The sequence below is a fragment of the Colletotrichum abscissum genome (genome assembly GCF_030869225.1).
Source record: "Colletotrichum abscissum strain IMI 504890 chromosome Unknown Scaffold_22.1, whole genome shotgun sequence".
NCBI lineage: Eukaryota > Fungi > Ascomycota > Sordariomycetes > Glomerellales > Glomerellaceae > Colletotrichum > Colletotrichum abscissum.
The window spans coordinates 530,578-558,325 of NW_026850121.1; the positions used below are offsets into that span (position 1 = coordinate 530,578).

Consider the following 27,748-nt stretch of genomic DNA (forward strand, 5'->3'; position numbering starts at 1 on the left):
TCGCTCTGGAAGTGATGGTATTCATTCTCGACATGATGGATGGCCTCCGTAATATCCACAACCACACCCCCTCACCAGCCCTTGGTTCAATTCAGGGGCATCTCTCACATCTTCAATGTTTGATAGTCATAGATTCTTTCATCTTTGAGCCTATCTTGGTGAGTTGTCATAATCCCTAGTTGCATGAGATCTGTGTTCCTGGCATCCACAACGCCATCATGGCCCGCCTCCTATCTGCGGACCTCGTGTTTCTTTACGATGTCAGCATCAATGAAGTCCAATGATGCGGGGAAAGTGGCAGGAGGAAACCTCCATGATTGGGACTGTCTGGATGCTCCAGGCAACTAGAAGTCAGAAAGCGCAAAAAATTGCGTAAGAGCAACAAGATCTCGACGGAAAAGACCCCACAGATCACAGAAGTATCACACAGATTGCCGACAAGAGGGCCGAGTCTAACAAGGCACGAGAGGTGTCCTCGGTAGCCAAACTTTAGGAGAGCGCTTGGAGATTCCGTCTCCTGCCCCCATTTCCTCACTATTGCGGGCTTCATAGGTGCGGCTAAAGAACGCAGGTCCGTTTCCACATGGCTTTCAGTCTCAACGCTCTTGGGCATACCCTCGTATGTTGACACTTGCATCAGCTGAGGAATCAGATGGGCATCGTGCTCGATCATCTGATAGGCATGAGCTCTGGTGCTCAACGTTTTTAAAGGCTATCTGACACGGAAGCAAGGCAGTGATGCAGACGCCATCTTACCGCACCGGGGTTCAGATGGAGGAGACGGCCATCCGGTCCAAAGTCTTGTCTGTGGGCAAGAGAAGTAGCCTTAGAATTGCTATACCAATCATCCCTGTTAGAATTCATCCTAGCTTTGGATTGTCTCCTCCATTGGCTGTGCGGAGAAGTTCATGTGCCTCGTCGCTTCACTGCGATTTTAACCCCCCCAGAGGGAGGCACACCAAGCCTCACAACAGGCACGTGACAGACACATTATTGATATTTCCCTAGTAGCACAGTAAACCTCGAACCGGCGATTATATGTCATCCTGCGCCTAAGTATACAGCATCTGATAGATATCCCGCAATATAAAGATGCCAGAAAAAAAGTCCTTGCTGGGTATTTTCCCCGATGCGAACCAAAATGAAAAACGAACCACGCTATGCAGCCCAAAGACCACCATATCTCTGTCTCTTCTCCTTCTTTCTCTTCTTCTTCTTCTTCTTCTTCTTCTTGCTCTTGCCAAAGATCTAGTCGTTCACCTTACAAGCCCCTCGTAATATTCGGCCCCGTACCGATACCCGTCAGCGTTCGGACGAACCAGTGCGCCCAGCTCTCCGTCTCAAGCGTCGCCTTGAGCTCCTCGGCGCGCTTCTCCACGTCCTCGACCTGTCTCTCAAATAGCCTGACGCCATCCTCAACGTCGTCCACCTTGCTCACGAGCCCGTTGATTTCATACTCGAGTCGTGCCACGAGGACCTCGACCTCCTTAATGGCCTCGGTGATGTGTGCGCGCTCTTCGGCAATGAGCTCCGTCGAGCTCTGCTTGACGCGGTGGTAGGCTTCGCTGAGCTGGTAGTAGAGGGCTTGCAAGTCCTCTTGCTCGCGGCCGTAGTGCTCGTCGAGGGCGTCTACAGCCTTGACCTTTGACTCGACCCAGGGGTTGACCTCGCGCTTGATGGTGGCGATGGAATCGTACAGGCTTCGTGCGAACTCGGCCAGGCTGGCCTGCTGCTGCAGCGCATCGGCGGTAGAGAAGTGCTTGTCGTCATAGAGCTCGGTGATCTCCTCCCATCTGAGAACCGCTTCTTCGGCGTCTCCAAATGACAGCCGCCGAGGCCAGCGGGCTTCGTTCAAGGGATGCTTATACCTGAGTCTGGAGACGGCGACACTATGTCGCCGCTGGAGGAAGCTGACGGCCGTGTTGCTGGTTCGTTCTGCTTCAAAAGGACCTTGGAGATCGGCCTCATCAACCACAGACCCAGCCACCGATGTTTGTATCCGATCAGGCTCGTCTTTGACTGGACCATTAGGAGGTGTTGAGAATTTCTCCGCCTCGACATGTGTCGAGCTTGGGTCTGACCCCTCGCGCGTAGGCTTGGCAATCATGGGAACCTTCTCAAGCTCCTGTGATGATTCCCTCAAATCCTGAGCAGCTTCTGCCTCTTTCTTAAAGGCATTCAGGTACTCCTCCGGCTTGTTTTTCCACGTGAAGGCCCTACCAACCATGACCGGAGACGACAACGTTGCCGAGGACTGCGCCAAAGCCGAGATGCCGGGAGCGCTGTGGTAGCCATTCTCACCAAAGTCGTCTCTACTAGGCCGGCTCGCGTGACCTCTCAGGCCGGTACCAACAACGTCTTTTATGCGCCCGAGACCAGATTTGGCATCACTGACTCTGCCAGCAACCGATTTAAAGACTGTCTTTCTAAGCGCGTCTTTCTCTCCCGATCCTTCAACCACACTAACAGCTGAGGCAGGCGCCGGGGTTGAGTAAACACCAGGCGATTCTTCCTTTTGTCTCTGAAGCTCTTCTTCCAGCGGCAATGATTGTGTTCGTTTGCTAGACGGCGGTGCAACCTCATCCTTTCCGAAAAGTGGCTGCGCCACGTCTGTCGGCTTCTCTTGTAGTTCCGGCACTGCTCTCCTGGGCTTTCCGTACCAGAGCCATTTTGCGCGCTCGCCGTACGCAAGGGCAATGAACTTGTCAATGTCTACCGTCTCAATATCAGCTATGCCGGCCTTGTCTTTCCCGCCGACCATGCCGATGACGAGCTCGCCCCTTTTCCCGCCGATTTCGGCGACGGTGGACTTGACTGCCTTCTGCACGCCCCAGCCCTCACCGGCAGCAGCTTTTGCCGTAACAGAATGAAGCTTGAGTATTGTCGGACGATCCAGACGTCTCGTCCGCTCAAGCTTGTACGCCTTCTGGAAGTACCCAATGCCCCTTTTTGTGCTTTCAATGTCAAAAACGTCCTTGGACACAGGTGCGCCATAGTAGTGCAGTCGGTTCCTGGCGCCCATCAGTAGTCCAAGCAGGGCTGCCGTTGTCGTTGGACCCAAGATACCGTCTGTGGGCTCAACATTGTAACACTCGGCTCCAATCTCTGTCCACCAATTTCCGATAGACTCTTCAGTCTTGTCGCAAAGTAAACCGTCAATGTATTCCATGTCCAGTTTCCCAAACATGAATAGAGAGACTTGGCACAATTTGACGAGCTCCACTGCCGACTGGGTAAAGGGAACCTTCTCGCTTGTCCTGTAGAGCTGGTAAAATTTGGCCTGGGTTGCAGGTGTGGGGTCTGAAAGATTCATGCCAGATCGGCCAGAGCATCCTAGTCGCTTGAGGTTCTCGTTGACGATGAAGGCCTGACGATGGGTGCGTATATCGCCCTCGGGTACGGGGATAACTGTCAGAGCTGAGGGGAAGCTGCTGAGATTCGTGACCATCACGTCGCCCAACGGCGTTTCCTTCGGCCGAGCATGGTACTGATGGATGGCCTTGAAGTAGAATCGCAAGCGGTCGGACCATACGCTCTCGTCCGCAGGGACGGCCAGCACCCCAACAACGACCTGATGCTTCGGGTCACCCGTGTACGTGACAATAACCAGCGTTGGCGATTTCCGCGAACATGCCCATTGTTCGACCAAGTATAACTCGTATCCCTGTAAGATTCCTCGTCGCTCGAGGACCGTAACCGCCGGATCGCTTTCTAGGTATCTTGGAGACTATCAGCACGCGGGCTTGTCTCAAAGTCGGGGGATAGGAGAGCTCACCTAAAGGCTACAGGGTCGGCGAATACCCATTTCCTCTTCGTCGTCGGCAAGGGGGACGGTGTCGCGGGTTCGGTAGAGGCCTCCTTTCGCGCCTCAAGCGGCAAGGGCGTGCCCAGGGGAGAAGGCCCATTGGCGCCTCGCTGAGAAGCGACTCTCGCCAGCGTTAGTTCCTCCTCGCGATGCATTCGCGGGTCGTTGACGGGAAAGGGAAAGCGGAATGACATCTCCATTTGCAGGAGTGCGGCGGTGAAACTCGGTGCATCGACGAGACTTTTGGAGGCGCCTGCGACTATCTCCAAGACGAAGAAGTCATAGTCGTCGTAATCGCTCGCCTAAAGGGGGTTTCTGCGCAATCAAAGAAATATCCAGCGGGTGCTCTGCATGTGACTGGAAGGGGGGGCGTGTTCGTCGGGTTGCTTCGTTGGTGCTTCGAATGTTCTCCCGCTTCGATCGATAGGTTGTGTCTTTCTTTATGTTCGGAGGGCTGGTCGGCATGTGACGCAATGTCCTACCGTCGCTGTCGTGGTTTGGCGTTGGTTGATTGGGCCGGGAGCTGTACGACCAGTACTGGAAGAAGGGTAGCACGAAACCTATCGAGCAGCAGGCGCTAACATTCCCCGTCCCCACGTCTGTAATGACCCAGATCTGCCGAGCTAACCCCCCCTGCCTCCCCGTGCTTTCAGGCCTCCCCTCGCTAAACCATCGCTTAAATTTCCCGGGCCGCTGTTTCGCCGGCAGGTCGATCCAGTGCTACAAGACCGGGACACTGTTACACTGACAGCGGCTACAGCAGGCACAGCGTACTGGAATGGAGGTTCCTAGATACCCCAAGGCGCAAGATAGGTGCGGGTGCCCGCCTGACGCTTTATCAGTGAACCCGCCAGCCGAGGAACCTTAGCTTCCATTATCGGTGACGGCCAAGTCGGTCTGTGCCTACCTCAACCTCACCCTTCAACCTCCAGAGCAGGACCATCGGACCACCAAACCTGCGCCGTGAACCCCCTCCCGACAAACAGTAAGAGCAGTCCTCCCACCACCAAGCCGAGCTTTTGTGGGGAGCCTGTAGCCATGATCTTCCCGTCATAATCTCCCGAATCTCGAGCTACACGCAAGCAAACATAATACGGATATACCCTCCTCTCCTCCCGCATCCAGCCACCACCATGGCAGAACAAAACCCCATGGTCACCCTTCAGGCGGAGCTCTCGCGCTTCCGCAGAGCGACACTTAACTCAGCCGTCAAAGATACCGACAAGCTTCTCGAACTCCTCATTCAGGCGAGGGAGCAAGTCGCCAATGGTATGTCACTTGCCCCGCTCCATGCTGCCGCCACAGGTCGTGTGCTTACAGTGATACCGCACCCCAGATCCGCACCGGGCAGGCTTGACGATGGCCAAGCTACAGAACCCCGTTACTGCGGGGTTTGATGCAATCAACAACGACTTGAAAGAGGTCTCAAAAGCCCAGAAGACGTATGGCAAGGCCCTTGATAAGGTATGCGTCCAAGGAACTATCTCTCGTTACAAAACGAGCCTCGACTTACGCCCGTTTCTATAGTCATTCCCCCTCCGACCGCTCTCAACAGATTACGATGCCATGGCCGCGTATCCCTCCTTAATCAACCGCGCCGTAGCGATGCACATGCTCCGCGAGGGCCAATTCAGCGTGGCGTCGACTTTCCTCCGCGAAGCCCACGAGCGGCCTCCGCCACTTTCCGCCAACAATCCAGCTCTCGATGCGGACATACACTCTCTTCAGTCTCAGGAGCTGCAGGACAAGTTTGCGAGCATGTACAAGATCCTCAACGAGCTCAAGAACCGAAACCTCGTTCCAGCTATAAATTGGGCGCGTCTCAATAGCGATGAGCTCGAAGCCCGCGGTTCCAACCTTGAGTTCGAACTCAGCAAGCTTCAGTTCGTCTGGCTCTTCAAGGGTCCCGAAGTCAACGGACATCCGGATGACGAGCACAACGGCCGGATAGGTGCCCTTGCCTATGCACAAATACACTTTGGCCGTTTCCAGGCTCGCCATATCAAGGAGATCCAGCAGCTGTCTTGCGCCATGGTCTACGCATCCAACATCGGCCAGTCGCCATACGCCAACATCTTCGAGACATCTGCCGCTTTTGACGACGTTGCCCTATCCTTCACGCGCGAGTTCTGTTCTCTTCTTGGCCTCTCCGCCGAATCGCCACTCTACGTCGCTGCCACCGCCGGCGCCATCGCCCTGCCCCAGCTCATAAAGTACACAACATACGTAAAAGCCAAGCGAACTGAATGGACAACGGAAAGCGAACTCGCATTCGAAACGCCGCTACCTCGCAGCATGATCTACCACCCCATTTTCGTATGCCCCGTGAGCAAAGAGCAAACAACAGAGCAGAACCCGCCAATGATGCTGCCCTGCGGCCACGTCATCTGCAAAGAGTCACTTCAGCGCCTGACTAAGGGCTCCCGCTTCAAGTGTCCATACTGCCCCAACGAGGGCCACATCAAAGATGCTCGGGAGATTAAGTTGTAGGACGAATTGGGCTTCGAGTTGGAGGATAGATGTGAACATTACAAACATCTCATCAACGCACTGGTCTTTCCATGGCGGAAGACGTGCAAGACGCAATGGCCTACATTGCCACTTGCTTGTTAGGCGAGATGAGTAGGTCTGGTACCAGGACGACAGGCGTTGTGGGTTGACGTTTCGACGGGTACAGCTTCCCTCAATCACGGCGGGGCAGGTCACTTCATTCTTTTATTTTGGGTGGCGTTAGGTTTCGGATGCAATCTTGTTTGGTACAGCGATTCGGGCTACTTTTTTGAGCAAGTAGGATAGAGCGAGCGTAAATGCAAACGCATGTCAAATATGTGATCAGTTCTGGTGGTATTGGTTTTGGTTCGCACAATTTGACGAATACCGGGTCATCTGGGATGGCAGCGAACATCTATCTCATGGCGAGGCCCCATCCAGAGCACGTAGCCCTTACGGACAGCGGAAATCGAGCAATCCTTCTTGGGTGGAACACTGGCTTTCATCATGGTATTTGAATTACCTCATGCTAACGCTAAGTTACAACACTAAGGAAAGGTATTTTATTGCATCTCGGGCCCCAAGGCGACGTAGATACGTATAGGAAGTCGGAGCCTTTCCGGCTGCTCCCGGAACCATCGTGATATCCCAGACGGGATCTCGCCGCCAGTGCGACTCTTTACGTAGAAACAGATCCATAACTCCGCCATGTAGGGCCAGTCTTCTTCATCCTCGCTAGGTGGAGAGATCAAGCATCGTCAACGCCATACAGTGTGTATCACACAAGAAAGTCAAGAAAAAAGTCAAGAAAAAAGTAACAGCCGATGTTGGGGAATCTCAATCAGTCCAACACGCGCCCGGCCCCGCGTGTCCACCGTTCCGTCCGCCTACGATCCCGTAGAGGGGTTTTTTGTTGGGATAAGAAAGGTGGCGTTGTTTCGTTAAGTCATTTCTTTGTACAATCGAGCGGTATCTCTTTGATCGTGCATTGCCTCGTCGGGTCAAGCCAGCTCCACCCCTTCTTTAATCAATCGTCATTCTGCTCGCAATTTGCGGCTTGACATCCTGGAGGTTGATCGAGTTGAGGTCCTGGCTCTTCTCGAGATCGCGTGACGGCTTCCGCAGGTGGGTCTTCAAGCCGGCTCCGAAGTTGCGCATGCAGACCACGCAGTTGGCAATGGTGCAAATAATAAGGAGAATGGTGATGACGGTGAAGGCAGTGAGTGACTTGCGCACTGGCATGTACTGCTCGGCTGTGTGTGGTTGGTAGATACGGACGAGCTTGAAGATGAAGTAGCTCAAGCCGCCAAAGTAGAGGACGAGAACAGTGGCCATGCCAACCTTATTCTCGATTCTGGTAAACCATGCAGCCAAAAGCAAAATGGCGATGGTAATCGGAATCGCAGCAATGGTCAATCCAAATTCGGCGTCGGTGCGGGCGTTAACAATAACCAAGAACTGAACCGTGAAACCGAGGAAGAAGAAGAAATCGAACTTCAGGAGTGCGATATAAATCTAGATGTCGTCATGTTAGCCATGTTGGAACTAAGGTAAGTGATTCTGGTGACGTACCTGGTAGTGGAGGAAACGCTTCTTCATTCTGTAGTCGGCTCCTATAGTCTTCAGAATGTCCCAAGCAAAAACTTGGTAAAGCTTCCAGGCGGTCAAGGCCATGGTGATGGTACCAAAAGCCAAGACGCAGGGGCTTGCAACGAGGTAAGGCTTGACGTCGGCCCACATGTCGTCGGTCGGGTCCCTCAGGGCATTGTTGTCCTTCAGCTGTTGCACAGCCTCCTCAATCTGTTCGACCTGGATGGCAGTGTAGACGAGTAAAGCGAGATTGGCGATGCACACTCCGATAACCTGAATGGTGTTCTTTGCCCGTAGCGCATCCCAGACGATAACCAATTCGTACAAGAATCCAAAGATGAAGAGCGTCAGGAACGTCGGGATCGTCCTTCTCGGCGAGTCGGTGGCATCCGTAGTATCTGTATTTTGGTGAGGGTCCTGGTCGGTCAAACCAGTCTGGAATTTCCAGAAGACATAACTGCGTCGCTGTTAGCACCAATCGAGTCCCAATGCGACGGAGGATTGCCGGCTTACCACTCAAAGCCCAGGCAAAGCAGAGCCTGGACGAGGGTGATGAGGAAAAAGATTCTGGGCCATTTGGCACCCATGAAGCCGAAGCCGAGGGGACCACTGGCACCACTGCTGGGGCGCGATCCGTTCATTGTGGATGGAGCGAGACCTTCGCGAAAAGCGTAGCCTTGGTTGTTTGAAGTTTGCGGGGGGTTGTATTGCTGCTGGTATTGTTGCTGATACTGTTGAGCGTACTGGCGGGCGGCGAGTTCTTGGTCGAAGCCGGCGAAGTTAGGGTCACCGCCGAGCAAAGAACGGCGGGAGTCTAGCCTTGTAGCCAGATCGACGGTATTGGCGACTCCCCGGAAGGAGTCGAGATGAGATGATGCTTAAAAGTGGTGGGAAAGCGTCGGATGAGAAGGGAGGCTGGGTGGGTGCGTGTTTGCGTGCCGGAAGGTACTGGACGTCGTGTGTCGGGTTGGGCGATGGTGTGCAAGATGGCACACAAAGGCGGGCGTCAGCGGCGGTAAGAGGGACAGTCGGATCGAATGAAAGTCCTTCTTTTGGGAGGAACCGGAGTAAGAGACTCAATGTGGTCTCGTCTCAATCGTGTGGTCAAGGGATAACGGTAGTGTGGAAAGCGAGTGGAGAGCGAGGGAGGACCCCGTCGGCGGGAAATTCGAGAGGGAATCAGGCGCGAATGATCAAAGGAGGAAAGTAAAAGAAAGGGAGAGGAAAGTGACGGGATTAAGTTTTGGATTTCCCTGAAGGACCTGACGGGTACGTAGTAAGGGTGTTTTTGGGTTTTTGGGTTTTGGTTGACAGCAAGGGGCAAAGCTGTTGGAGAAGGAGAGAATGCGAAGATGTTGTTGGTGCGAAGCTGAAACGGGATGAGGAGTTTGATCTGTTCAAAGACAGACAGGGCTCTTGTCTTTTTTTCCCCTTCTCCTCCTTCTTCGCTGTCTCCGGGTTTGACAGGCGCAAGAATACGTAGTAACGTACGGAGTCGGTAGGGACCTGGCGGGAGGGGGGGCGAAGGCAGCAGGCAACGGTACCTTGTGCGCAGCAAGAGAAAGCCCAGCGCCTAGGTACCTATCCGATTAAGATGAGGTGAGAGGTAAGGTACCTAGGACGGAACACCACGGGCTTGGGGCTTGGGGCTTTCGGGGGGGGCAGTGGTTGTGTGAACCGGGGTGTGCCAGGTGGAAAGAAAGGTGCAGGTGCAGGTGCAGGAGCCACTGGAGCGTGAGCTGGCTGGCTGGGTCCGCTGGGAAGGAGGAGGAGGGGGGGTGGAGTCCAAGAGACGCTAAGCAGCAGTGGAGCAAGGACCAAGGACCAAGGACCCAAAAGGACCAGAAGGGAAGGGGAATGTAGAGAGGAAGGTCCTGAGCAGGGAAGGTCGTGGGCGGTGGACGACGGCGGACGGGAAGCGATGACAACCTTGGCAAGTTTTTCGGGAAAGGCGCAAGAGTGTGTCCGTACTGCGTAGTCAATGGTTCGAGTGAGTTTTGACAATGAGTGAATAGGGCAAAAGAGCGACGTTGTAAGGCGTGGATTGACGGAGGTTATTGTTGTTGTTGTAGTAGTCTGCAGATGTGGGTGAGGATGTTGGTATAAGTGGTGTTATTACCACCAAACCTAGGAAGAATGAGGGGCCAAGATTGCTATGGCGGCTCTTTTTCGAAAGTCAGATGCCGGGTGTCTGTTCCAATTACTGCGTGCGTTGTAGCGTAGATGCGCGGTGAGGTAAGACGGTTCTTCCTTTAGCGTAGGAGGGCCGGGTCGGGTGCTTTCCAAGAAGTCTGTGTGGGATTCGATTCGTCCGACTGGGCGATCAACTGCTGGTTGATGGATTGAGGGTGGTCGAATGAATGGGTGGATGGATTCAACTCTGGCTCCTTCAGCAGCAGTGATGATGAGGTGGTGAGGTGAGACTCGAGAAAGGTGAGCGTGAGGTGTTGTCTTGAATTGAGAGGCGTGCAGCGTGCGCAGGCTGCAAGTAAGGCGGGTGGATGGTGGGTCGCCGGTGCGGTCTGGTCTGGCCGATAATGGATCGATCAGACACGGATTGAGTGGTTTGCCTGGGAAGATTTCCTTGGTATTACGGAGTTTGTACTTTGTTGCGTGGTTGCAGGACTGGGCTGTTTCCTTTTCTCGTATTAGTGCTTTCTGACGGTCGAACGGTCGACAGTATTTCTCCAAGTCGCTCAGCGATTGGCCTTTAGGCGTTTGGCGATCAAGAGTAGAAGATGAAGAAGATGAAGATCCAAACCGAGGACCAAGGACGACGGGAGCAAGTGAAGGATTCATAAAGTAAGGTAGGAGGAATATGATAACAGCAAGAGGCCTCAATCTTCATAGGTACCTACAGGCTACAGGACCCCAGGTCGGTGCATCTCTTCTATCGATTTATCCATTGTGTCGGCCCCCGTATCTTTGGATTGCGTTAGCGCCGGCATAGCACAGCCAGAAAGCCAGTGCCCTCAATTCAATCTCTCCAGACTTTTCTGCCAGTAACCGTAACCGTACCTAGGTACGCAGTACTCCGTCCACTACCTCACACTACGGATACCCGTCCACACCTCAGTAGGTGCCAGGCTTTCCCCCGATCCAATGCCACCTTGACCAAGAGAGGCTGGCTCTTTCCAGGGACAGTAGGGCTGTGCAGAGAACCCGGGCTCCAGGTTGCAGCGGGCTGCGCCAGGAATAGGACCTGCTCGTGGAGATGGTGCGCCCAGCGGCCCTTGGAGTGGGTATCGACCGTATCGTGGACCGTCCACTTCTGTTAGTGCACAGCCGAGGATGCACTGCACACAACATTGGATGACGGGCCGGGTGGCTGCCTCTTGCTCATGGCCGTGCTAACATGCGAGGACCGTGAGATACTTTGCTCTGGTGGGCCGCTTGCTGCAAACCTGCAAGTCAACCCGCTCTCGAAAAACACGCGACCCCGCTGCTTCTTCCCCGTTCTCCCCTGAACATGCACGACTTTATTGACAGCCAGCAACGGCCACGCTACCTTACCGTTCATTTGCAACTGCTATCAGGGCAGTATGCAGTGCGTAGTAATTATGGACCCGGAAAACTTCTGGGTAGCAGTAGCACGCACTATTGTTGACATTGGTTCGGAGTGTGTGATCTGTGGTCGTCATGATGGAGACAGTGTTGGTTGGATATCCGATCGAAAATATGAGATGAGGCCTGGCTCACAGCCACATTCTTGCCAACCTTTTTTTCTTCTTCCCCTTGTTCTACTTCTAGTCCTTGACGCAAGACGCAAGACTGATCACCACTGGTCCTACCGTCCTAGATCATTCCCGGCCTCGAGACTGCCCAGCCGGACCACGCCGTGACTTCCTCAGGCGGGTGATAGGCTCATCTGCGAACCGTCCCAGACGCCAGGCGCGCTTCTTTCCTGCTTAGGTAGTACCTACCTGCTTTAGTCTCAACCTTACCTAAGCTCAAGGTAGGTGCTGATTTCCCGGCGTTCCGTTGTCAAAGGGCTGAAGGGAAAGCGGCTGACGGCTCATGCCAGCTTTGCGACCAAAATAACATCACACATGTCGATCGTGCATATGGCTGATTTGGCTTTCTATTTTGCTACCTCCATCACGTTGTTTTGTTTTGTTTTGCTTTGCTTTGCTTTCATCTCACTCCGATTCCTGGCCCGTAGGCCGTAGGTATCCCGAACCAACCATCAAAGCTTACGGCATCTTCCGCTATAGATTCCCCGTTACGGAGTTTCAAAAAGCAATAATTCTCTGCAAAGCACTAAATAAGCGAAGACAGAGTACGCGTCTCTTTGGCTTTCGCTACAGAAGCCAATGCAGTTCACCGGTATCCGTACCTACCTACCTATTCACAGATACGGATACCAACATGGACATTCAATCTCTATGTGGATAATCGTCTCTTTGGATTGGAACGAGGCCTTTCCAAGAAGGACCGGATAGGCTCGCTTCTATCCATACCTGTACTCCGTACCAGCTGCCCCCATTCCCGGCGCCGCCAAGTCTTCAAGACGTGCTACGTCAGTTCGACCCAATTCAAAGACCGTCATCTCCACGACCCGTCCGCCATGCCACCGTTGCACTCCCGCACTCGCTACATCCCTCCCACCCTCCTCAATGCCGCCCATGCCCACGCCCACGCCCTCATCTCTGGACCCACGGCCTCCGATCCCAGAACCCCACTGGAACCCGTCCGCGAGCGCCGCCCCGAGATATGTGCCATGATTACCTACGCACCCTCGCATAGGGAGAGGATGACGATCGGCCTTGTGCAGTATTACGGATAATAATGCAGTGGCGACAGGTTCGGCAGACACACAAGAAAAGCCGCTAAGCCACGCCGGCAACTTCATCGCGACACCACGGTTTGAGGCTCAGTCAAACTGAACCACCATCGCGAAGACATTCTCTCACACTTAGACTCATACGCACAAACTTTCTCCAGACTCAAGTGAGAACGGGAATTCTGTCAACGTCTCGTCCGCTCAACCCTTCCTTGCCTTACGACCCCTCATGCACCTCTTATCTTTGCTGACGTCCTCCCGTCAATGCGTACGAAACAAGCTCCATGCTGGCTGAGCCGCGCAGCACACACATACTGCCAGGCCTGCCAACTCTCTCGTCTTCATCCGAATTGTTGAAACAGCATCTCCTCCTTTCCCTTCAAAACCCTGAGTTTGCTCAACTTTTTCAAGGGCGGCATAGCACGGCCAATGCTTGGCTTGGTCATTCCCGCCGGAGCCCGTTCATCGCCTGTTCGTCAACTCACCCTGTCGCAGATCTAAACGAGTCAACAGAGCCCCAAGCTCTCGGGTATGAGTTACTCGACAGAGTGAGGATTTACATCACCCTCCATGCCAGCAGGTGGTGGTGCTCGCGGTAGATCAACCGGCATTGCTTCCCCGGCCACCATCGTTAACGCAGCCGCGGTCTTCCTCATGGAGAGCACTTTGCATCCCAATAATGACATTCTATTTTCTGCGTCTTTCTTCTGCAAGGCGCCAACCAGACTTCAAAAGTCTAGACCTGACCGACTTTTCGAACGAATTTGATGATTGGCTTGGGGGCGAGAAAGGCCCAGTTGACAATCTCGCCTACTGGATTCCTCCGACCAACCTTTACGGGACGGGGGAATCTCGTTCAATTTCTCGATTCTATGTTTAACACATCCCGGAAAGAGCCCCGTTTCTTCGGTTTTCGTATACATTACGAAAGGAGTCCTTCATTTTGTTATGTTCAACACCCTCTGGTTTCTGGGGTAACATGGAAAGGCGGTCGACAACTCAACACGTCCACGCATTTCACAGCAATCCATCGCCCACTGCTTAAAATTCATTGTGATACCCTGGTGGCAAAGAGTCATGTACGAATGCACAAAACCACGACTGAGCTACCGCGGCGTCTGTGGTATCAGAGAAAGGCTCTTGCTTCGCTGCAGCGAAGCACGTGGCCCTGGTTGAGCACGATTGCCCTCTATGGGTACTCTGTACGAAGTACACCAATTTTCTCAAATTCTTCGGATGATTTGTTTAGCTTTCCCGAGGTCATCGTTGCCGACCAAGTTGACCGATATTACTCTATCTATCTAACGCTGATTAATTGAAGTCTATCAATTGGGGCTCAATGAACCACAGACACAGAGCACGTAGCTACATATTCCCGGCTTATTCGAGGCAAACCGACAACGACTCGTGTCGGCTGCCTCTTGGCTCTAGCTCTTGTCCATCTTCCTCCAAATAAGGCTGTCCAAATGGCCATCCTGTTCCCCACCCCTCGTCATCAGAACCCTGGGCCGTCGTCCACGAAGAACCATCGCGACATCACGTGGGAACCGGCGGGCAATCCCAGATCTGGCGGGCTCTTTTCCTTCCCCAAATCCACTCCCGGTCCACGTGCGAAAAGATAGTCCGCGCAGAAACTACTCCGTACGGATAATACCAGTGAACCGCTCTAGCACTTCACGCAAGATATTCTGAAACTTACCGGGTTTACCTTACGCCGTATGGCCCCCCTCGGAGGTTGGACCTGAAGAGCCGAGCATGTACCGACGCTTGGCTCCTCGGCGCCGAGCTCCCTCAGAAAACCGTCGTCGCGAATCCACATGCTTTAGTAAGGCAAGGCAGACTTTTGAGAATTGACTTGAGATTGAGTGGTTGAGGTTTCTACGGGTACCTTGAAGGCCAAGACCGAATCCCGATGGTAATTCGGCTCCGAATTGCCGGTGACGACGACGACGGCCACGCGTTTTTGGACGTTTTCTGGAAAGCTCTCTGACTAAAAAGGGAGTTTATTGTCGCTCCGTTATGGCCAGGGAAGGTTTGACTAAGATGGCTCCAAGAATGGGCTCCCGAGTTCCCAACCACCTGGTGACATGTTACTGCGATTCGCCTAAAAGGGAGGACGGGGCCCGCGGGTCTTTTTGTTTGATTGTCCTCTGGTGCATTGGCTTCTTTTGCCATATTTGCCGTTGCTGGCCTATCAGAGCACTTGATTTCGAGGCTTCGTGATTTGGGAGACTGTTTTGAAGTTTGGTCACTTGAGAGTGAGCTGATATCTCTTATAATGGAAAGATATAGGTCGGCCATCTGCATAGCTTGCCTTTGCGCAGTTTGATATACAGGCATCAGTTACTTGAAGGATATGAAAGTATTGACGCCAGGTGTGGGTACTCTTGCTATCGAGTTCTTATAACTTCACAACGGTATCTTACACTGGATGTCGCTCTGTGAAAAGTTAACACCATTACATGCTGGACGTCCCGGAACTGAGAATCATGTCAAGAGCCTTGTTGCTAGATCGCAGCTTCGTCCGGTGCAATGAACAAAAGTTGATACACTCTGTTTGTCAACTCAACTTGGGTTGCATTCGTACTCAAATGAGCTCATACAGAACGACGTCTGGATCGGATGGAAGTATTTAAAAACAGATGGACACAGAGATCTCTACTACTTTGCGGACTTTTGGTCATTAAAGACAAGATCCTGGGTGGACTATGAATCAGAGACATGCCCTCCTGACGGTTGTGGCAGCGGCCTCAGATCTCAAGTTGAAGGTCATGAGTACACAACACCCTAATCCGCATGACGATCTTCTCATAACCTCCAATTCCTCAGCTGCATCGGATTTGCCTACCAAGAACTTCACCATGGAGAGCATGCGTCACGCTAACTGACGATTAGATAACGAGATGCCGCCTACAGGACGTGAGCAATAAGTGTTGAGTTTACTAGATAGCTAACTCTTATATAGCTACCCGGACAGAAAGCCCATTATCATATGGGTTCTGTATCACTCGATGACGTGAATCGGGAATTTTATCATCCACTTGTCAGGGTACATAGATGAAGCCTGAAAGTTGTGAGGGTAGTTCTTCTCATTGATAGGACTTGTTTCCAGTCCCCCTTTGTATTATACACGAAGCCCCCGGTTGCGAGGTGTTGCTTCAAAAGTACATCCGAACAGGTCACGTCTTCCCAAGCTTTGCCCAAGCTTGCGACGCGATGTTCCCACTCCACGTCCCCGTCCCCATCTCATCCTGAGATGTTGTTGCGTCATGGCATATGCTACAAAGAGCAAAAAGCCAGCCCCCGCGAGGCCGCCCTTGCTCTGTCGATGCTCTTTCTCTCCGTCTCTCCTCTATCGTGATCCTTCAGTCGCAGGACCCATCATGGCCGGCGCTCATTCGTGCACACTCCATTTCGTTTTGACAAAAACTTAGAACATGCCACCGCCCATACCGCCGCCCCCTCTCTTCTGGCTCTCGCTCTGCATCACCTCGGAGGCCTTCATGTGCGCCTCAAAGAACTTTGCGGCGCAGCGGTCGAGGCAGACGGACTCGCCCTTGTTGAGGTCGCCCTCGCGGTAGTCGGGGAGGCACTTGGTTTGGCAGATCTTGGTCAGGCTATGACGCGCATGTTAGCCACAGTTGTTTCGACGAGGTCCTTCTTCCTCCCAAGTTTTATCCTCTATGCATCCGCTTCGCTTCGAGGTTTTACAAGGCTTGAACGCTTCGAGAGGGGGTTCCCTAGGAAAGGGTGTTGTCGATGGCGACGTACCGGTTGTGCATATCAGCCAGCAGACGCATCTCCTGCTCGGCCATGGCGATCTTCTCGTCCGAAGACAGCTTGGGGCGGCCCATTCCGAAGAAAGACATATTTGCGGTTTGTGGTTCTGGAGTTTCTAATGAATTGGGAAGAGCGAAGTGATGATGAATCAGTAGCGAGGTTCGTGGGATGCGACGGAAGCGATTATTGACTTGCGGATAGCCTTGGTTGCTTGACGTCGCAGAGTCGAGATTTTACGAAGAGCTCCTTTGCCTTATCTTATCGCCCGTCAGCTACCTTCGCGCCTGGGGCAATTCAGCTTGTCCCGTCTGCTGCGTGAGGTACGCAAGAGTCGGCCCCCGCTTTGGAGCTCCCTTGTCCAATCGCCGCTGCTGCATTGTGAACCCTCTTCCCGGGCCGGCTTGTTCCGTCCGGCTTTATCGATAACGTCAAAGACCCGTTTCTGGCCACGATAAAAACGCGCTGTCGCAAAATTTCTGCGCCAAAGGTGATCCTAACACTATCATTTGGCCACACCAAGAAGAGCCAGAATCTTCTTGGGCGACTATGGTGGTAAGTCTTGAGCTCCGCTCTTCCATTTTCTCTCCCTCTATCCTACCTTTAATATGATGATTGCAAGCAATTCAGAACCGCTGCGACTTACACAGCTCTTTTGTTGTGGTTGATTTAAACCGCCTATTATCTGACATCCTTTCCTGTTTCCAATCTTATTAGCAGCACATTGGTCTTGTAAGAACTACGAAGCTAACAGGAGGCAATCAGACGCGATGACTTTAATTCAGAGTCTACGGCTTTTGCGGCCGGCAAAACGCACACCACAAGTTGCCAGACTAGCCCAGTCCTTCCACGTCGGTCGACCAAGTGGCGCCAGCGTCCAGGATGGGCCCGGAGGGAAGAGGCAGAAGAAGGATAGGGTAGCAAAGGGGACGGAGCAGCAGGGTCAGCAGGACACGCCAGCACAGAGTGAAGCGGTTAGGATATCAGAGTTCAAAAAGATGCGCCTCCAGGCGCTGGAGGAAGTGCGCGAAAAGGGCGTGATTAAGGAGACGCATCCGCGACTGGTCCATCGCAAGAAGCCCATGTCGGTCCCGGCCTTTAGGAAGGTTTGGGAGAAGAAGGAGTTGAGTGACCCCGGCAACGCCGAGGTCGTCACCCTGTATGGTACGCAGAATGAAATACAAGTCGTCGTCCCACAAGAGCAGCAGCAGTCGCCGCAGCAGCTTGTGGCCGGCGGCGTCCCTAACCACCATCGGCCCTCCGCTGACAGGCCACAGGCCGCGTCCAATCCGTTCGTCTCCACGGGAACAAGCTCGTCTTCGTCACTATTGTCAATGAGTTCGAGAAGATCCAGGGCATGATCAATTATCGTAATCTCGGCGCCCACTCGCCTGACATGAACATTGATACCTTTAAGCTCTTTGCCCGGCTGATCGAGAAGGGCGACCACATCTGTAAGCCCATCATCTACTGCCGCTGCTGCTGCTGCTGGCTGCTCTCTTTGAGTTAGGTGACATGATGCTAAGACTACAACCCCCTCAGCCATCACCGGCCGGCCCACGCGCACAAGCACCGGCGAGCTCACGCTTCAAGCCGTTGTGCTTCCGGAGCTGCTGTCCCCCGCGATGGAGCAGATCCCCCAGACCCTGACGGACCCAGCGACCAAGGCCGCGAAGCGTCACGTCGACATGATGGTCAACCCCGAAGTCGCCGACGTCTTGCGCATGCGCTCCCACATCACAAAGTACATGCGCGATTACTTCCACGACAAGTCCTTCCTCGAGTTCCAGACGCCCATCCTCGCCGAGAACGCTGGCGGCGCCGTCGCCCGCTCCTTCACCACCCAGGCCACAGAGTTCCCTTCCAAGGAGCTTTCCCTGCGCATCGCCCCGGAGCTCTGGCTCAAACGCCTCGTCGTCGGCGGCGTCCACAAGGTCTTTGAGATCGGCCCGGCCTTCCGCAACGAAGGCATCGACGGCACGCACAACCCAGAGTTCACAATGTGCGAGTTCTACAGCGCCTACACCAACCTCCCCGAGCTCATCGACCGCACCGAGGAGCTTCTCTCCGGCCTGGCCACACATTGCCAGGAGCTCATCGACACCAAACTTACCTCCCTCCAGCCCGTCGACCTCTCCAAGTTCGCCCGCCCCTTCCGCCAGCTCGAGTTCATCCCGGCCCTCGAGGAGGCCCTCGGCTTCCGCTTCCCAAAACTGACCGGTAAAGACGCCTACTCGGAGCTCGTCGCCGTGCTGGCCCTCAGCAAGATCGAGGTGCCCGGCGGCGTCCCGCCCACCATGCCCAAGCTCCTCGACCGCCTGGCGGCCATCTACCTCGAGCCCAAATCCTTCGAGGGCCCCCTCTTCATCACGCACCACCCGACCTGCATGTCCCCGCTCGCAAAGAGCTTCGTCTGCCCCAAGACGCTGCAGCTCGTGTCGGCGCGGACGGAGCTCTTCGTCAACGGCCGCGAGCTGGCCAACATGTACGAGGAGGAGAACGACCCGGCCGCGCAGGCGCGCAAGCTCGCCGAGCACCGCTTCTTCGGCACCGGCAAGGACGCCGCGCCGCTCGAGGCGGACGACCCGCACCCGCTCAGGGACGCGCCGCTCGACAAGAGCTATATCCGGGCGCTCGAGGCTGGGTTGCCGCCGACGGGTGGCTGGGGGTGCGGTGTGGAGAGGCTTGTCATGTTGTTCTCTGGCGCCAGCCGGATCAGCGATTGTTTGAGTTTTGGCACGTTGAGGAACGTGGTCGGGTTGTCGACTGAGGGGCCGCAGAATCAGTCTGAGTCGGGTTCTTCTACCCAGGCTGAGGAGTCTACGTCTAACCAGTCGGGGGAGTCTCCTTCCTGAGCGGTATTCCCCATCTCATCTTGAACCCCCTTATTTTCCCCAGCCAAAGCCGTTGTTTGCATTGGCCTTGTAATGTTAGATGGAGTTGGGACGCATGGGCAGCGTGTAATCATTTTGTACAACATCAGAGACTCATAGATGTATCACATTGTAGAACAAGATCTGGTGCGGCATCATACAGAGAACCGAGTGCTTCATTCACGTGGGAGGCCATAGAGCACACTACAGAGACGCCAGAGTGAGAATGGCTATTGCTTCTATGGACTGTGTAAGCTAGCCCTGCCTATTCCTTGAGAATCTTATTATGGGATCTGGCTGCAATGCCGAATGAGGGAAATCTGAAAGAGCAAAACCAACCGAGCCAAATGAGAAGAACCAAGCCAGCCAATTATCATACAATTATCCCTTTCTCTCATTTGCCATAATCGTGCGTATGGAGAGGGTCGTCTGTTCTTTTACCTCTACCCTGGAGGTGTATGGGCCTGACTTTGCGACAGACAGCGGCCATCGCCGTCTGATGCAGTTTCGTGAAGCAATGCGAAACCGCCAGCTTCTTCTCTGTCCATCTTGTTGTGTTTTCAATGGGCAGCGCTCAATGCCGTCTAATAGTGTATGACGAGGAAACGTAAAAGCTTGTTTCTTTCCAATCCATCTTGCACAGTGCAGTGTCTTCCACTTTTCAAATCCAATATCGTCTCGTCATGTTCCGGAGTAGAAGGAGAGGTCGAAGGGTTTCGGATAGAAGAGGTTTGTCGGAACGTCATCTGTTGCTCTTGATGGGCTGAGGCTGATCGTGCCAGCTCTGCCAATAATGTGATATCTGATAGTAATGCCGTTGATGTATGCATCCAAGGGCTACCTCGACTCTACGGGTGCCTCAAGGATTGTCGTGTCGAGCTCTCGAGGGCTCTCTCTCACCAAAAGCCGGCTGGCTTGGGAGGTTCGTGGCCAGCTGCCATTGCCGCCGCCTGCTGCTCGGCCAAGCCAGCGTCCCTGTAGTAGTTCTTCCACATGACGTATTCCCAGGACTGCTTGCGAAGCATGCCCTGGTTGGCGACTCTCATCTCCGTATACGGAGTCTGTTTGGTCATGGTTGGGTGATCATTGAAGATCCCAGCCTTCCACCAGCCCGCCTCCTCGGCATCGTACATCGCAGCCTGTCCCGCAGCATTGAGAATATCAAAGTTTCTGCGTTCGCCGATAAGAACTTGAACCTTGGGCAGGCTTCGGTGCTGGAGAACGGCCTCTTCACGATGAGTTCCATTGATCGTCTCTCCTTTGATGAAGGGATTGCGTCTAGGAGGGGCCGATACGCTCTGCATCTCATCGTCACTGAGATCTGTCTTGTCCTCAATATCGTTGGGCGAGTAGAGAAATCGGTTGAGCATTGTTCTCTTGTCATGAAGGCGATGGTGGCTCTCTCCATTGAGCTCACCCCGAAGGTCGCAGATGCGGCAGACACGATGATCGGCTGCGCGAGACTTCATCTCCTCACGGAAGAGAATCGCGAGCATCTCGCAACCACATTGGCAGCATTCGTACTGCTCGTTGTAATAAGATGCTCGCTTATGCTTCAGCATCGTCTTGCACTCCTTCGTTCCCTGGAGCATACTGAGGAGAACTTGATCCTCGAGCATGAGAAGGCCAGGGTTGCGGAACTGACCCTCGGGACTCTGCGTCTCGGTGAGCCAGTCATAGGCGCCAGGAGTCTCCGCGGCCTCGAGCCACTTGAACACGTGGTGAAGGAATACCGCGACTTGACCGGGCCTCATCGGCACGAGATCGAGGAACTGGCGGAAAGGCTGTCCTTTGGACACGAGGTCAATGCCCATGGGAACGGCCTTCAGAATGGCCCAGAAGACTGTAATGAGGAGGCTTGTCTCGACGTTGGTCTTCAATGGGTTCCATGAGAGAACGTGGGTGCCAGTGCGGTTGTGGGCCGGCTCGGTGTAAGAACGAGGGTAGAACTGAAGCTTTCTCAGCTTCTTACCAGTCTTCTTGGCGCGTCGGAAGGCGATGTCGAGGATTGGATTGATGTCCGCGACATGAAGAAGCTCGCACTTGTCGATTCCCAGAATCTCGAGCGCAGGGCAAGCCGAAAGGATCAGCTCAAGAATGCGGAGGTCCATCATGGGGACTTCATGCAGCTGCAGAGAGGTGAGTGCTCCTCCGTACTGGGACAGAGACCGTACTATTGTTTTGTTAGCTATGTGTATACCATGTCAATTCTTCGGAGGACTTACGCATGGGAATGTTGTAGCTCATCTCAGCCAAGTAGATGTTGCCGCGCTTGTCCGCATCCTCGGCGATAGGAGCCAAGCCCATCTTCTCATGACCACGCCTCCAAGCAGTTTCAATTTTAGTGAGCTTTTTCTCATCGCGGTGAAAGCGAGCAAAGTCCTCGATGAGGCTGGAATTGTCCTCACACAGTGTTTCCGAAATAGCTCGCAAGTGATCGCGGTTCTGGGGGCTAGACCAAAAGGCGGGAGCATCCTTGATGTGATACTTAGCATACGGGTTAGTATTGAGGGCTCTGCCGCGAACGAAGAGATTACGGCCGATGCCACGGATATCAATGTTGGCGCGCCAGTCATCATCCATGCGAGCCAATTGCTCCGGAAGCCAGTCGCAGTCTCGATACTCGCCCGCAGGGAGGTCGAATTTGGACTATGACAGTGTTAGCTTCAGTTTAGCATAAACTTTTGGAATGGTGACTTACCACATGAATCGCAACGGCTTCGTAGCAGCCCATCGAAGCTGACGCCAACTTGCCAACGGCTGCAGTGTCGATGAGCCACAAGTGGGCGATGATCTCGTGCCCAACAGGCACCACCTTCAACAGCGTTTCCAGAGTAACGTTGGTCTGGTTCGCCTTGAGGTTCTTGACCTTGCTGGAATCTGCTCTGGAATTCGAGTTGCCAGAGTCATCCTGACGGACCCTAGCAGTCACGAATTTCTGTCGAAGATTGTCCCAGAATGCAATGTTTGGGGGTGAATCAGCAGGCAAGTCAGGCAAAGAACCATTGGGACCGACCAGGAGCTTTGTGACGAGCTTGATTTGGTGCGTTGTTTGCTCCTCCAAAGTCCGGCCGACGACTTCATGAAGTTTGCCATCGGCGGGAACGGTGAGCTCCATCTTGTAGGTACGGGGAAGCCGACGAAGGGTCATCTTGTCGTGCTTAGTACCGGTCTTTGGCTACCGAAGGAAGGATATACTTGAGTAGTAGTGTATGCCTTTGTTGGCTCTAATGATCGTAAAAGGCGAGAGCAGAGTAATGATAGTACTGAAGGGCAAGAAAGCCAATTACCAATAATTTAGGGGTTGTAGGGAGGAGTGGCAATTGGGACAATGCTAGTGAAGCAAAGTCCAAGTTGCTTCTTCGACTGTGTGTCGGGCAAAAGAAGAAAGAGGTTGGGGGTGAAGTAGTCGAGAAGGGAGTGGTACTAGGTGTTCTTGGAGAAGAAAATTGAGGACTGAAAGGTTGTGTAAGGTTAAGGGTGACGAAGATAGCTTGTGACCAAAAGGTGAAGTTGGCCCAAGTGGAAGTGGAAGTGTGAGTGGAAGTGGCCCAGAAAGGAACTGCAAGGTGAAAATACCAAGACCAAAGACTGCACAGCCCAGGAAAGGAGACTCGAGTGGGCTCCTTCCTTTCCCAAATATTACCCCTTTCAGGCTTAGTATGTTGGTTTTCAGTCGTAAGGTCAGGTGATCGGGGAGAAGTTGTGGGAGTTGCTGGAGAGATGGGATAGGAGATCGGTCACCTTGAGGATGGCAGATGGTACGTAAATTGCAGGCAGGTGGCAGAGGTTATGGCTTCCCGAAGTACAAAGAGGCCATCTAGATGAGCCTAGAGCGGGATATGAGTCGCAAAGACTAATGTTGTCATTTATGAGCTCTATTGGTCTGCCATTTTGGATCAACTGTGTTCCTCAAGCTCGTTATCGGATTGGAGAGCTGAGAACAACATCACTTGCCCTGTAGGAAGGAACTGAGGCGTCATATGGAGGAAGGATTAGGCTATGGGTACAACCGTTAGATATGCCATAGATCTGGCTCTGCTGTCCTGGTCAGATTTGTTGCTCTCGACGGTGACAGCCATGATGGTATATGATACGGTAGATGACTTGAGATCTGCTTGTGCGATGGTTCAGTTTGTGTCTGGTCTAGGAGACAGGATAGCAATAGTCTGGGAAGGGACTACCCATCCCCCTTTCCCGGTCAGCCAGCTCCATGTGAATCCACGCCAGCTTTCATGGCTCTGTAACCTTGGGGCTTGACATCCACGGTTTTTGTGCCTGTAAGCTTTACGAATCCCACAGGCCTCAAGAGAGCAGGCCTCTCTTCCATCTATAATCAGAAGACACCATGCATGTACCTCTCGAGCTTGTTTGTCACGAGAGAAAGGTCACTCAGCCACCCGGCTTCGCTTGGAGACCAGCTTCAGCCACAATGTTTGAGATAGCGAAGTTTGATACACGTTGCCTCATCATGCCCAGAGCCTAGGTATCTTGCTTACTTCTTTTCATCTTTGCAGCTATCCCGGAGTGAGTACGGCGGCTGTGCTTCGTAACAACGAATGCCTCGAGAGATACTCAACCAAACAGTTTGAGGCTCTACCGTGATGTACAACGAGCCTGCGAACACGCAAGTAACTGGCGACTTGACGAGGATAGCGTTCCAGCGAAACAACGTAGTCTACGACGGAAGAGCGTAGTCTCATCCGAGCCATATGAAACCATTCAGCAACTCCCCTCCCCAGAACAGGCGATGGCCTCATTCGAGCACACGCCTCCGAAGGACCAGGACTTCCAGCCCTACACAAGGCTGCGATTAAGGAACACCATCACATATCTGCTGTGTCTCATCTGCTTGGTACCCAAGGCCTTCACCCAAGCCGGCTGCTCGAATCACTCGCGCGTGTTTCCTCGATTTGCGACCTTAGGAAATCGACTGGCAGTAAGAACGACCATGGAGACCGACGCCGTGAACAATAGCTGCTAGAAGAACGACCGAAAATCAAAGTAGGCACTGACTTCCACATACTAAGAGGTCTGGGGCCGGTACTCTTTGTGAGATGATCTCACCATTATACGCCAAGTAGCATATCAAGCTGGATATCGGGCTGAGGCCGACAAGATCAACGACTGCTATCCTACTGGCTGGATATCTTCAGGTGTCTCTTTGCGTCCCTGTCCATTTGAATGGGAACTCAAACTGGATAGATGCATAGAGAAGTGCTTCCCAGTGGTTGCCAATGGCATGATCAACTCCTCGAGTATAGCCATAACACCATATGTGCAGAGAGGCATAAGAGGACACATGCCTACAACGTCTGACACCTAAGATCCCCATCGTTGTCAATCTGCAGACAGGTTGTAGTTCATTACTTCATCACGAAGGAAGGGCCAGATTGTATCAAGAGGCACGCTGAGGAACTCTGACTGACTTTACGCAGGCACAAGGTTGTCGTTCTCATGGGCATGCAGGAGGTTTGACAGTGAGCTGGATCATATGTCGTTGACTACGATCACGTGCCCGGCCTCTTTGACCAAACGGGGTATTGGTGAGCAATGAGCATTATCAAGTCTCAACTCGAGACTCAAGTTTGAGAAGAGACGCAACAACAAACACAATTTTCAGCCGGGTCGAGACCCCAGGCCTTCCTAGGTACTTTGAAAAGCGACGTGAGGCTTGAAGCATGGGAGAGCTGCAAGGAAATCCGCAGAACTTCCCTTGAAAGTCAAACTCGGCCGACATAAAGCCTACAGCATGCAAACATAAAACCTCCTAGGACGAGGGCCCTCAAAAGCCACAAAAGTATCTTACTTGGCAAGTCTGCCTCGAAAAAGTGGCTTGACACTTCACACTTCCTTCATATGCGGTGTGATAAGAGCTGCATCCCTTATTGGAAGTACCGCATGAACCAACGAGCCAGTACATCTCATAGATGACGCCAAAAATGGCCACTAGGCCGGATGGCACGGTTGGATGGATGGCGTCTAAGGGATTCGCGGCACCGGCGGTGACAACGGCAAACGAGACATCGACTGGAGGAAAAAAAAATGTGGTACGGCTGACGTCGAGAAAGTCGAGCAATGCGACCTGCGCAACCCCCCCTCCGATTTGCTTGATGGCGGGCCACTTGACTCGTCGTGGTGGGAGACATTGGCAATGGTACGCGGGGATCTAGAACGTGGTGAGGGGAGACAAGCCGAGAAGCCAAATGCATCATGTGCATACCAACGGCGGGGCTTGCATGAACGTTTTATTTTGTGTGCCGGGCCTTGCCAGCCCATGGTGTGAAGACAACGAGGGATCAACACATGAATGGTGGTGTACGAGCCACACGACCCCGAGGCGGAGCTGTATCGGAGACCGTCACCGCAAATTCGTTCTGGGCGAGGAGGCCGAGAATCAAGCTCGAAGCGGCCAACGGTAAACTCAGTCGGTCAGCGGGACAAACTCAGAAATGCGGAAAGTCTGGGCATTGATACTCCCTTTTTACCGCCTCATTTATCGCTGACATGGTAAACATTCAGGTCTCGCAAACATCGGATTATTACCCTTTATTCGATGTTGCTGCGCTCAACTGTGGCCGGAACTCTGACTGACGGCAAGCCATCTCAGGTTGGGGAAACGAAGAGATTCGGACATAGCTGCTTTGCTTGACCTGGGTTACCTTGTCAGCAAAAGGCGCGGACTCATCTCAAATGCCTCCTCTGGTTAAACTTGGCGGCCTCATCGCTTTACTACGGTGAAATGCCTGCACTTCTTCGTGTGTCTCAATCTAGCCCCCACCTGCATCAAACGAGAGACGGGTTTGTTTCACCTACGGGCTTCGTGGATCAGCAAGCACCAGCTGAGCTACTGATGGGTGACCGATAATGCGCTTGAGTGGCCGGGTTATTTGCGTTTAAACTGGTGTGCTCAGTAACACCGCGCACACCACAGCTCCAGTACTGGCCCATCTGATCGAGCTCCGACGAACTGTGCAATCGTGGCGACGGGATGCGTGGGCTGAGACGAGAGGGGAGTTGATATACTCCGGCCGGTCCCGTTTGCAAGGCCCCGTGGGTCCGCAGTCCGGGACAGCGCTGTCAAAGCTGTATCTAATACTCGGGTGATCAACGTCACACGAGTTGAATCGCGGGGATGTATATGGTTATTGAGATTCTTTGTCCCAAACGGGCGAAATGCAAGATCAATGAAGGCGAAGCAAGCAAGCCGGGCGAGCCGGCGAAGTGTGTCCAAATCATTGGCGTACTCTGCTACATCGTTATACCGACCGGTGAGATTATTGTAGATTCAGGGAATGCGAGCCGTGGGAGCCGTGTCGCGGTGGTTGCAGTTTTCCGTGCTGTGTCAATGTTTCACTCCACAAAGCCGTTATGAGCTAGACGCCCCCAGGCTGTCTGTCTCAGATGGGAGACGACGGCATGGGCGGCTCATCGAACCAGCGGGATAGGTATGTTATCTAGGTACAAGATATCATGTGCGTGTGCTCGTGAGGATGCCTAGTTCTAGTCATTATGTCCGTATGGCCATAGCCTTCTTTGTACATTTGACGAACTGATAGACACAACGGATTGTATCGTGCTACCTGGCTGCAGCAGTAACGACAGGTTGCAAGATAGCAGATGACGTAAAATGGACGGACCGAGGATGGCATATCGAACGGTCAATGGATCTCCACTGCTTGGAAAGGAAATAAAGTACGATCATGCGCATACGCAAAACAGGCCGGGGGGGGGGGGGGGGGGGTTTTTTGGTTGCCCTTGGGGGGGTTTTCCGCCCCCCCCCAACCGAGCCCGGGATGGGGACATGAACAAAAAGGCAAAAAAAGGGAACGGGTGGACAGGTGGGGGGGGGGGGGGGGGGGGGGGGGGGGGGGGGGGGGTGATCTATCGGTTGCCGTTGGCAGGTCTCTCAGCCACTGCCAACGCAGCCCCGAGTATGGTACATGACAAGAAGGCCAAGAATAGGAATGCTGTGACAATGTTGGGTGGCGCTGGGCAGATTTGCCTTGGACGGGTTCGAGGCATGTAGGCGACTACTATGGTGGTGATACTTCAACATTCGGTCAGTACGGAGTTGGTACGATCACCTACCTAGGTAGCGAAGGTTGCAAAGCAAGGTACCTACTTATCTCTTAGAGCCTTGCCTGAGGTAAGTAGGTACGTTGGAACCAGGGAAAACCTGCTCTGTTCCGTCAGCGTGAACTTGGAAGGCGCCATCTACCTAACCTGAGGTACTTGGTGCTTGCTTGCCTTGGCCTGAAGTTACAAACATGGAACTGGAAGGAACGAGGGTGGGATGATGTTCCTGCTTGCTGACTTCCCGTTCTATTCGATATTCGATGTACCTTACCTACATCACCTAAGGTAAGGTATGTTTTTTCTTTCCAAGACTTCTTCTGTCTTACGTAACGTTCTTGCCAGCGAAGATGG

The 27,748-nt window shown here is 53.4% G+C and overlaps 7 protein-coding genes across 7 annotated transcripts; 3 read left to right on the forward strand and 4 right to left on the reverse strand.

The window, feature by feature from the left end:
- Positions 1-1,261: 1,261 nt before the first annotated feature.
- CABS01_09355 (uncharacterized protein) lies at positions 1,262-4,005 on the reverse strand (the record flags this gene model as incomplete). The annotated part of the gene is made up of 2 exons (XM_060542712.1): positions 1,262-3,719; positions 3,776-4,005. 2 exons carry the CDS (start codon positions 4,003-4,005, stop codon positions 1,262-1,264), a joined length of 2,688 nt encoding a protein of 895 aa, XP_060400439.1.
- Positions 4,006-4,938: 933 nt separating this feature from the next.
- Positions 4,939-6,295, forward strand: CABS01_09356 (uncharacterized protein; the record flags this gene model as incomplete). Its single annotated transcript, XM_060542713.1, has 3 exons — positions 4,939-5,074; positions 5,142-5,269; positions 5,333-6,295. The coding sequence occupies 3 exons, from the start codon at positions 4,939-4,941 to the stop codon at positions 6,293-6,295; spliced, it is 1,227 nt and encodes a 408-aa protein (XP_060400440.1).
- Positions 6,296-7,318: 1,023 nt separating this feature from the next.
- CABS01_09357 (uncharacterized protein) lies at positions 7,319-8,760 on the reverse strand (the record flags this gene model as incomplete). The annotated part of the gene is made up of 3 exons (XM_060542714.1): positions 7,319-7,810; positions 7,868-8,342; positions 8,399-8,760. Coding segments are annotated over 3 exons (1,329 nt in total), but the record flags the coding sequence as incomplete, so codon positions are not given.
- Positions 8,761-12,452: 3,692 nt separating this feature from the next.
- On the forward strand, positions 12,453-12,671 carry CABS01_09358 (uncharacterized protein; the record flags this gene model as incomplete). Its single annotated transcript, XM_060542715.1, has 1 exon — positions 12,453-12,671. The coding sequence occupies one exon, from the start codon at positions 12,453-12,455 to the stop codon at positions 12,669-12,671; it is 219 nt and encodes a 72-aa protein (XP_060400442.1).
- Positions 12,672-16,098: 3,427 nt separating this feature from the next.
- CABS01_09359 (Tim10/DDP family zinc finger) lies at positions 16,099-16,537 on the reverse strand (the record flags this gene model as incomplete). Its single annotated transcript, XM_060542716.1, has 2 exons — positions 16,099-16,285; positions 16,440-16,537. The coding sequence occupies 2 exons, from the start codon at positions 16,535-16,537 to the stop codon at positions 16,099-16,101; spliced, it is 285 nt and encodes a 94-aa protein (XP_060400443.1).
- Positions 16,538-17,215: 678 nt separating this feature from the next.
- CABS01_09360 (lysyl-tRNA synthetase) lies at positions 17,216-19,300 on the forward strand (the record flags this gene model as incomplete). The annotated part of the gene is made up of 3 exons (XM_060542717.1): positions 17,216-17,609; positions 17,723-17,899; positions 17,988-19,300. The coding sequence occupies 3 exons, from the start codon at positions 17,216-17,218 to the stop codon at positions 19,298-19,300; spliced, it is 1,884 nt and encodes a 627-aa protein (XP_060400444.1).
- A 914-nt stretch (positions 19,301-20,214) lies between these two features.
- CABS01_09361 (uncharacterized protein) lies at positions 20,215-22,469 on the reverse strand (the record flags this gene model as incomplete). Its single annotated transcript, XM_060542718.1, has 3 exons — positions 20,215-21,491; positions 21,544-21,967; positions 22,020-22,469. The coding sequence occupies 3 exons, from the start codon at positions 22,467-22,469 to the stop codon at positions 20,215-20,217; spliced, it is 2,151 nt and encodes a 716-aa protein (XP_060400445.1).
- Between the last annotated feature and the right edge of the window lie 5,279 nt (positions 22,470-27,748).